General features: G+C 36.0%; 1 protein-coding gene across 2 annotated transcripts; it reads right to left on the reverse strand.

Annotated features, from left to right (window-relative positions):
* Positions 1–10,111: 10,111 nt before the first annotated feature.
* Positions 10,112–10,887, reverse strand: LOC111452213 (extensin-like). 2 transcript variants are annotated; one of them, XM_023092813.1, is made up of 2 exons: positions 10,800–10,887; positions 10,112–10,698 (listed from the first exon to the last, which is right to left on the reverse strand). In XM_023092813.1, the coding sequence occupies exons 1-2, from the start codon at positions 10,879–10,881 to the stop codon at positions 10,163–10,165; spliced, it is 618 nt and encodes a 205-aa protein (XP_022948581.1). In that variant the 5' UTR covers positions 10,882–10,887; the 3' UTR covers positions 10,112–10,162. The 2 variants fall into 2 exon arrangements, with proteins under 2 accessions (XP_022948581.1, XP_022948580.1); XM_023092812.1 differs by having other exon boundaries at positions 10,112–10,704.

A 10,887-nucleotide genomic window follows, 5' to 3' on the forward strand; every position in this document is an offset into this window, starting at 1 on the left:
AGGAAGTGATTAAAAAGGAATGGGAATTGGTCTCTTCTCCCTCACGGAAGATCGGGGAAACGGGCCCCAACAAAAATGCTTAGTTTAGTTTAGATTAGTGTGTTTAAATTTTAAACGTCACAATGTAATTTATTTATTATATATTTTCAAAATTAAATTTCTACACTCCACCCTATAATCCAACTCCTTGACCTAAATCATAAACGTTAGGTTCAGAGTGTGTATATTTAGATTACTCAATTCAGACTCTAATAAAGTCACGTCTTAAAATTAATATGAAGATTAAGAACATTTAAATTTATAATTTATAATCGATAAATTTTTGTATGGTTCTCCTCGTCAAACAAATGCACACCGATCATTCAAATTAAAAAAAATTAAAAAAATGTGAATGCACATCAAAATTGACACTTTGATTTTGAAATCAAAGGCTTACACGTTCCTGTCAATTTCACCAATAAAAGTTACATACATTTTATTCCAAAATATATATATATATATATTAAATTCACAAATTTCAATGCACAAAAAATGACGTGGCATTTTTTTTGTGGAAGGTCCACACGTGCGGGCCCATAGCAATTCATTTTAAGTCAGTTAGAGGAAGAACTTTCCAATTTACCTTAAAAATATTTTAAACTTAAAAAAAATAATAATAATATTTTTAAACTTTTAAAAAATTCTAAAAAATAATTAAAAAGTACTTTTGTGGTTATTTTTTAAAAAATGTTTAAAAAATAACGTAAAGTTTTCAAAATACCCTTAATTTTTTTTTTTACCATAATTAAAAATACATTTACTATTAGTATCGAATTTCAAAAATATTCCTAAACGTAACATTAAAACATTAGTAAATAATCAATGAAATTTCGATATATAATTTTTAAAACGTTGAATTTTTCAGATTATTTTTTAAAGTTTAAGAGTATTATTAAATTTTTTATTTTCCAAAAATTCAACCCAACAAAAGAAAATCTAATCGTTGGATTGAATTGGGTTGTTTCGGGTTGGTCGGATTCTCAAGTTATATGAATATCGTGCCTCCAAGTTATCACTTTTGTTCATTTATATTAAATTTCTATTTATTAATCGTCACTAATTTTGAATCATTATTACAATTATTTAAGAAAATTATGTATTATTTAAATTAGTTAATGTAAAAATATAACATTTTAAGACGTAGGGACGAAATGAAAAATATGCTCAAAACTTTTGGGACTAAAAAAATATTCAAAAAAATAAAAATAAAACTCATTAGAAAATTTAACAATCTGCCTGTTTTAACTAAACCGAATTTTAAGTTCTAAAAATTCAACTCATACGCTACAAATTGTCACATTGATAGAAATTGAGTGGATGAAGATATGTAAAATAAAAACAATTTACACCTTTACATAAAACCGAGATAAACAAAAATCGAGATAAGGACAATGTTTTCGTTATTCTCTTAGCACTAAATTATGGGTCATGACGTGAGTCTATTGAAGAGTCGTATTTTATCAAATATAAGCGTACACGATTTAGTAACGTGTCGATGCATAGATACAGACATGCAGATGTATCATATCGAGTAGTATATAATCATTCTTTGATTTTTCCTATAATTTTTAGTTTTCTAATAAAAATAATCCAAACAAGAAATGAATTCGTAGATAGTTTTAGTTTTTTTTTCCCCCTTAAATTATGAATTTATTTACCGGCTCAGGGTTGTGCGCATGTTAGAGGTGTGTGAAGTCCCTATTTTCTGCCCATTCGATGCCTGTTTGTTAGTTTTTCGTCCTGATTTGTATACTAACCTTATTATAATGCGAATTAGGTCTCCACAGAGAAAATTCATATTTTTTGGACACCTCATTGGCTAAAAATCGTACTTAGGAAGACACGCAACATACTAGTACGCAACCACTCGAACTTCTAGGAAATAATGCTTGTAGGGATCGCTTGGATTTGTATGCATGTTAGTAAAATCTGTTAGGTTATGGAGCCTGATGCTTATTTATAGCTTGGTCAACGGCTATATTTGTAAAGCTATATCCGATAAAGCTATATATGGTAAATAGCTATATATGGTAGATGTTAAATCTGGTAAAGCTATATATAGTAAACTGAACTATATATATATTCCGTCCGGTAGAGCTTTGAAAATGTACTTTTCTATTCTCTGTACTCTCTCTTGTTATACATACTTGAAGTCATCAATAAAAAAAAATCCTTTTAGCCAGAGTTCTCCTTGCAATTTTATCTATCTCATTCTTTGTGTTCATCTAGATCGAGTGTGTGTGTTGTTGTGTGATCCTAACAACTGGTATCGATCCTAACAACTAGTATCAGAGCTAACGACTGGTATCGATCCTAACGACTGGTATCAGAGCTAACGACTGGTATCGATCCTAACAACTAGTATCAGAGCCAGGCGGAAGTCAGAGCCAAGCGGAAGTCAGAGCCAGCGGAAGTCAGAGCTAGGCGAAATTTACCACGATCTGTGAAGATGAAAAGTTTAAAGATTGGAATTGAGAAGTTCGATGGATCCGATTTCGGTTTCTGGAAGATGCAGATTGAAGATTATCTGTACCAGAAAGATCTTCACGAACCTCTGTTGGGGGTGAAGCATGATACCATGACCACAGAACAATGGAAGCTCAAGGATCGACAAGCCTTGGGGCTGATCCGGTTGACGCTATCCAGAAACGTGACGTTCAACATTATCAAGGAGAAGACAACGTCAGGTCTATTGAAGACGCTGTCGAATATGTATGAAAAACCGTCGGCTATGAACAAGGTGTATTTGATGCGGAGATTGTTATGAGTCCTTGTGAGAACTGCGTTACGAGCAAACAAAAACGAGTTAGCTTCACAAAGACTGTTAGAGAATTGAAGAAAAGTACCGGAAGCGTCGCTGAAACTCCAGAGGGGGTTGCGTTGGCCGGAAGCGTCGCTGAAACTCTAGAGGGGGTTGCGTCGGCCGGAAGGAGCGTCGCTGGAACTCCAGAAGGGGTTGCGTCGACCGGAAGCGTCGCTGAAACTCCAGAGGGGGTTGCGTTGGCCGGAAGGAGCGTCGCTGAAACTCCAGAGGGTGTTGCGTCGGCCGGAAGCGTTGCTGAAACTCCAGAGGGGGTTGCGTTGGCTGGAAGGAGCGTCGCTGAAACTCCAGAGGGGGTTGCGTCGGCCGGAAGGAGCGTCGCTGAAACTCCAAAGGGGGTTGCGTCGACCGGAAGGAGCGTCGCTGAAACTCCAGAGGGGATTGCATCGGCCAGAAGGAGCGTCGCTGAAACTCCAGAGGGGGTTGCGTCGACCGGAAGCGTCGCTGAAACTCTAGAGGGGGTTGTGTCGGCCGGAAGCGTCGCTGAAACTCTAGAGGGGGTTGCGTCGGCTGGAAGCGTCGCTGAAACTCCAGAGGGGGTTGCGTCGGCCGGAAGGAGCATCGCTAAAACTCTAGAGGGGGTTGCGTCGGCCAGAAGCGTCGCTAAAACTCTAGAGGGGGTTGCGTCGTTGAAACTCCAGAGGAAGTTGCGTCGGCCGGAAGCGTCGCTGAAACTCCAGAGGAAGTTGCGTCGGTCGGAAGCGTCGCTGAAACTCCAAAGGGGGTTGCGTCGGCCGGAAGCGTCGCTGAAACTCCAGAGGAAGTTGCGTCGGCCAGAAGCGTCGCTGAAACTTCAGAGGGGGTTGCGTCGTCCGGAAGCGTCGCTGAAACTCCAGAGGGGGTTGCGTCGGCCGGAAGCGTTGCTGAAACTCCAGAGGGAGTTGCGTTGGCCGGAAGCGTCGCTGAAACTCCAGAGGTGAAGCAAGTGGGAGTTGAAGCAAGGGGGAGGTTGAGTTGCTGAAGCAAGTGGGAGTTGAAGCAAGCGGATACTCAAGAAACTCCTGAGACTCTTGCTGAGAAACTAGAGGTGAAGCAAGTGGGAGTTGAGGTTGAGTTGCTGAAAGATTCACATAGTGATGTTGTAGCGGATACTCAAGAAACTCCTGAGACTCCTGCTGAGAAACCAGAGGTGAAGCAAGTGGGAGTTGAGGTTGAGTTGCTGAAAGATTCACATAGTGATGTTGTAGCAGATACTCAAGAAACTCCTGAGACTCATGTTGTTGGCGAGGAACCCTGTCTATCATTCAAAACACAGAAGCCGATACCATTTCACTCGGAGGTTAGTTGAAGATGGTGATGTGTTTGGAGAAGATAGAGGGTGCAAAGAATCCAGCAAACATGTTGACAAAATGTGTTGATGTTGGAATATTGAAGTTGTGCAAAACCTCAATTGGTATGGTGCAGTGAAGATGCTCATGGTCGTTTGAGAGTGAAATTCTTGGTTGACTAGATCAGTCTCGAAGTGGGAGAATTGTTAGGTTATGGAGCCTTATGCTTATTTATAGCTTGGTCAACTGTTATATCCGGTAAATCTATATTTGGTAAAGCTATATCCGGTAAAGTTATATATGGTAAATAACTATATATAGTAGATGGTTAAATCGGGTAAAGCTATATATAGTAAATAGCTATATATAGTATATATTAAATCTGGTAAAGCTATATATAGTAAACTGAACTATATATATATCCGGTCCGGTAGAGCTTTGAAAATGTACTTTTCTATTCTCTGTACTCTCTTGTTGTACATACCTGAAGTCATCAATATAAAAAAAATAAAAAAAAAATAAAAAAATAAAAAAATCCTTTTAGCTAGAGTTCTCCTTGCAATTTTCTCTATCTCATTCTTTGTGTTCATCTAGATCGAGTGTGTGCGTTGTTGTGCGATCCTAACAACTGGTATCGATCCTAACAACTAGTATCAGAGCTAACGACTTGTATCGATCTTAACAAAACCAACCTTAAGGCTAGATCGTTATGACCTGTACCTAAGAATATTGGATGATTGCATGATTATTTGTATCGTTTTATACTACTTGTACACTATTATGGTGGATTGGAGGATAAGATTTTATGTATTTGCCCTCCGAGTGCTTGATGGATGTCATCGCCCTGTTGAGCATGTATACATTTGCTTGCATGAATAGCTGTACATAACTACCGTGTGATACTCCCCGTAGAGGATTAACAGTAGAAAAGATCTAAGATTAGAGCACGAGTTAGTATGGCTACTGTAAGACCTAAAGTGAAACGCCTCTAAAAATCGCGTGCTATGGAATCGTAAGAAACGGTCAGAGGGTGAGACCCCATGCTCTTGACTGATCCAGACTCGAGATGTTTGAATTGTGTAAACTGGAGATGAATTTCGTCAAAGAGTGTCAAACCACTCTAGAAACCTAGACGATCTTAGAAGAAATAAAGGTACTTTATAGGCCAGTAATAATCGTTGCAGCGTTGTGAAGCTAATCTTAATCAATTAGTTATTTTAAGTGAACGGTTATCTGTAGTGAGCCCATTAAATTAAAATTGAAAACACGGTACACAAGGTGACGTGCTACACGAGCTATATATTAATTTGGTCTAAAACTTTGATTAAAATAAAGAATAAATTAAATTAGATGGCAGGAATAGTGGATCATGATAGATTTGAAATCATTATTTTATAAATAATTGTAAAGACGTATGGAATAGACAACTAATTTCCCTCAAATGTGTATCATGTGCCTACTTTTTTTTAAGAAAAATATATATATCTAGAAGGGTCCCACCGCCCCTAGCCGACCCCAAAAGTTTAGTCATGATCACATTCGCAAGGACCATGAATAAAAATAGTCCTTCCGAGAAAGAGGCGATTTGATAGGACTGATAGCAGGCATAGTTACGTGAAAGAAAAAATTTCTTGGTGGAGTCCCTCGAGAATAGAATAGTCTCCCACCACGGTTTTATTACTTGACTGTGAGATCTCATGTCGGTTCGAGAGGAGAACGAAACATTCTTTTATAAAGGTGTGGAAACTTCTTCCTACCCCTCGAAAAGAAAAGCCTAAAGAGGACAATATTTGCTAGTGGTGGGCTTGGGCCGTTACAAATGATATCAGAACCAAACACCAGGCGATGTACCGACGAGGATGCTGGGCCTATTGGAGGTCATAATTTATCTTCACAATTAAAGATTTTTTTTATTAATATTGTCTATCTTTATGTTATCGCTATCTTCACGTAATCAAATAAGAATTATATTCTTTTTTACGCAAAATATTGATGTGACGTAATTTAAATATAATTATAATTTTCATATATATAGTTTTTTAATAATAATAAAAGATTAAAAAAAAAAGAATTTTTTTATTAATCTGAATTTTTTATTCCTTTTATGAAAGCATATTATTGGGTAATTGCTCCGAATTATTAATTATTATATAAGTTTTGACTGTTTCTTCACGTGGGGCTGCCTTTCTCGAGATATAGTCACGTGATTTTTTAATTAAATATTTAACATGAGAAATTATTTGATAGCATGGCTGCTTTTATTATTATTATTTTATGTTATTAAATATAATTTTATTAAAAATTTAAAATCAAATTATTTGGGACACAAGGCGACTGCTACTAACCGAGCCAAGTCCAATTCTCGCTTCTAAATCTTGTCAATCATAATAAGTAGTGTTGCTTTTTAAGTTTAGAATCCAATTATTCGAGATTATACGTTTGAATTAAGTTTTAAGATGTCCACGAGGTTGGACAGGGATGTGAAGTAGGTCCTTATAGGACCCCGATTTTGCGGGTTCGATAGACATTTCTAATTGAGTTACTTGATGGGTTTCTAAAACTAGATTGAGTTGAACTGAATTAACTCGAATTTATTGGAAATTTTAAAATATACGAAACAAGCCTTATTATTAATTTGAAGGAACAATTTCTTGTTCAGTTTGAGTATAAACTCTCACGACTTTGTTCATTTCAGCTTCTGAAAAGACCTCGTACCAATGGATAGTAAGGATGATTTAAAGGAAAAAAATAACGTTTTGAAGTGGTGAAGTTAATGATTTAAAGGCAAAATGGTACGTTAACTTTGCCAGTTCAAAATGTTCTTTTTATTATTATTATTATTATTATTATTTGCTAATTATGGGAGGTTGTTTGAACGTTTAACTTTTAATGTTTTAATCCTTTAAGCAATATAAAAAATTATTACCTAATTTTTTTTTTACTATATTACTTAGGTGGAATGAATTATGAATATAAAAAATTAATAATTTTATCATCGAAGATACAGATATCATACCGAATGAGAGTAATCATGAGGATAGGATGACTAAGAATTGTTTAAAATAATTGAAAATTATTACTTGTACCAACAAAGTGCACCTCCTTTTCGGTGGCAAAACTTTCAATCTATGTGTGCATAGGACAAAGCATGCTAAAAGAACTTGGGCAGTACATGAAAATAACAAAATCTTTGGAGGGTAAAAAAAATGTAAGAAATGGTTCGAAAAATTTAACCCAAGCTGAATCAGAGCCAAAAAGGAGCCGACACGTGTAAGGTTTGTCTTTGCCTATCGAGCACAGCTTGTTCGGCTACACACATTGTCTGCGTGAGCATGTTCAATCTTCTACGACCCAACCATAATACCAGGACATCTTGAACATCCATCCATTCAAGTTCTATCGAGGAATTGGACCCTCTTGTGTTCATGTCATATCATTTATGGATTTCGTACGGGATAGTGGGTGCATGATCCAAACTTCGACACATGGGCGTGGGCGCAATGTTGGTATACCTGTGTTGGCCAACACTAACGTCGCCCTCATTGTGACATGAAGGCCTAAGGGTGGAAAGCTAACACCATGTCTCCCCCTAAGTCAATCTGGCAGATGTGGACATTATTTTGGCAAACGGTCATACGGTATTGTGGAGTGTCCATGTGGTGGCCAATGACATTAAATTTGGCAAGCTTTTATACTTCATATGAATAGACTTACTCCATAACTGCACCCAAATTTCCTTCGAAACTCTTACTTTTGAAGTTAAGGCCCCGGGCCCTACCCATCCCTTCAACAAGTCTATCCCTCACACTCATGTCTACGTGGTTGGGCCTTACCCATCCCTTCAACAAGTCTATCTCTCACACTTTGTGGTGTGTTAGATAATGTACAATCCTCCTCAATCGCATGAGCTATCCCCCGTGCATGAGCATACATAATGCATGAGGTCCCAACATTTTTCCGTTTTCATTATCATTTAACATAACCCCGTTAGCATTCTGTACATATCATAACGTTTTTCAAGTCGTTTCAGATATCGATCATCATTCATATCATATCGTTTCTCATTCTTCAGTTCTCATAACATAAATAATTCTAACGGGGTTATATTTCATGTCATTTATCGTGATTTCATGTCATTCATATCATGCTGTATACACAAATTTAAGAGACATAACATAAACGTTTTATACTTTTAACATAACATTTCATCATATACATATCCTACCATAACATATTATATCACAATGTATCATATCATAACCATGTCAACTTATCACATATCATATGACATCCGTCATTCAGATGTCGTACCATAATCATATCACGTCGTAAACACTTCGTGGCCATGTCGTTCCCTAACTTATGATAGCCTTAACGTTCTTATACCTATCATAGTCATATCGTTGCATGAACGTACTTTAGTCATATCATCACAAGAACGTATTCTAGCGCTATCATTCTATCAATCTATCACAAATCTATCCCTTTCTTCTCCTAACCTAACCGTATTCTTTTATCAATCTCTCATATCTATAGTGCTTCAGTATGTAACCTAACTTTAACGTTTCATGAACGTATCTTACTCTTGTCGTTACATTTCATTTTGTGCATCCTTCTCATATCCTATCTCAAACATATCATTGAACACATCATACTGTAGTTATTATCATACAATTCACATATTATAACATATACATAACATATCATAAGCATATCGATCCATAAACAATTCACACATATCAATATATATGACACGTACATAACCACGAGGCACGTCTCAACATCAAATATAACCATGTCGATAGTAAGACCACTTACCTGATTAGCTTAGGCTAGTGTCGCCAATATATTCTTAGTGAAAGTTTGATTCTGTCCTTTAAAATCCAAGTCAACCTATGTGAGCCTATGACATTAGTTTCAAGTTTGAACTCTATAAAATTATTTCTCTAATTTATATTGGTCCATCGTTAAAAGTCTTGAAATGTTATGTATATATATAATGTTATTTTCGCTAAATATCTTGTTTTCTATTCTTACTGTTGCAGTGAATATATTGTTACTAGACATAATTGAATGAAGTTTCTTGCTCCCTGATATTCACAAAATCTTTTCTCAATCTTCTTTCTCGTCTCTGTAATTATTTTTCATTATGTTATTACTCTTCCTCTACATTTATTTTCATTCCGTGTTTATTATTGGCCAATTTTGTTAACCTATTCTTATTTCCAAAATTTCCCTTTTCTTTCTCTCCATTTGTATTTCCTTATTTTCCTACTTCTCAATTTATTGTATTTTTTTTTTATATTATTTTTAATCAATTGTTTGGCTACTATATTAGAGATTGTCTACTAAAAATTGATTCTAACTTTATTTCCGGCAACTTAATGCTAACAAAAATCTAATTAATGGAATAGGAGAGAATGAAAGAAGATTGGACTAACTTAATTTCCAATAAAATATAAAGGAAAAAGAAATCTGAGATAGAATTTATCTTAATAACCGACAAAAATCTCTCTTAAATCTCCATCATATTACTTCTGTTGAAAGCCATTTTATTTTTCTCAAATCTCACATTTTTTCTTTTATTTTTGGACGAATTGTGATATTGTGTCGTGGGTTGAGGAGAGAGGATGAGGTTGGGATGAGAGGTTAGTGGGGGAGAGGTGAATAATTTTATTTTATTTTATTTTAAGTAATCATTTTTAGTTATTTATTTATGAATTATTATTATTATTTTACTTTTATATATATATATATATATATATATTTTTGAGCTATTACAACATCCTTATTAAAATGATTAAGAAAAGTGTACCAAATAAAGAGAGATTTCAGTGTTCGATATTTTCATACATTACCATACGAATTTCAATCTTCATTTCATAAATTTGATAATATTATTGTCATTCTCAACCGAAACGAAATATGTATACCAACAATATAATGTTTTTAGTATTAATATTACTTCGACACAGAAGTAGTTCTTTATTTAAGTTTTCTTGCTGACATGTTTCACTTCGACAAACGGATTTGTTTAGGGCTCTGTACTAATGTGGTCATTGGCAACAACGAAAGCTTTAAAATCAGGTGGTGGTGGAGGAAATTGCTTGGGCACCACTGGACTAAGAGTAGGGTTTTTACCGGGATCGGAATAGTCGTTTATCACAAAAGCTTTAAAATCTGGTGGTGGTGGAGGAAATTGTTTCGGCACCACTGGACTAAGAGTTGGATTTTTACCGGGATCGGAATAGTCGTTTATCACAAAAGCTTTAAAATCCGGTGGTGGTGGAGGAAATTGCTTCGGCACCACTGGACTAAGAGTAGGGTTTTTACCGGGATCAGAATAGTCGTTTATCACAAAAGCTTCAAAATCCGGTGGTGGAGGAGGAAATTGCTTCGGCACCACTGGACTAAGAGTAGGGTTTTTACCGGGATCGGAATAGTCGTTTATCGCAAAAGGTTCAAAATCCGGTGGTGGAGGAGGAAATTGCTTCGGCACCACTGGACTAAGAGTAGGATTTTTACCAGGATCAGAATAGTCGTTTATCACAATCTTGGTTGCTTGTTTTCCTGAAACTTCAATGCACATATTAGATTTAGTTTCCACAAAAGGGATGAAGTGCATGAACTACATACATTTAGAGTATTTGAATTGATAGCGAGTTATGTACCTGAATCGGACATGATTCGAGCTGAGCTAACGAGAGCGAACGATAGCAAGAAGACAAGACAAAGACAACCTTTGAACTCCATCCTGTT

Source organism: Cucurbita moschata, unplaced genomic scaffold (assembly GCF_002738365.1).
Source record: "Cucurbita moschata cultivar Rifu unplaced genomic scaffold, Cmos_1.0 Cmo_Scf00014, whole genome shotgun sequence".
NCBI classification, from domain to species: Eukaryota; Viridiplantae; Streptophyta; class Magnoliopsida; order Cucurbitales; family Cucurbitaceae; genus Cucurbita; species Cucurbita moschata.

Bases quoted from the DNA above. Each gene is read 5' to 3' on its own strand.
- LOC111452213 (XM_023092812.1), bottom strand. From the start codon at position 10,881: ATGGAGTTCAAAGGTTGTCTTTGTCTTGTCTTCTTGCTATCGTTCGCT. The intron at 10,705-10,799 runs GTACATAACTCG...TGTGCATTGAAG, and splicing joins TCGAATCATGTCCGATTCAG to TTTCAGGAAAACAAGCAACC.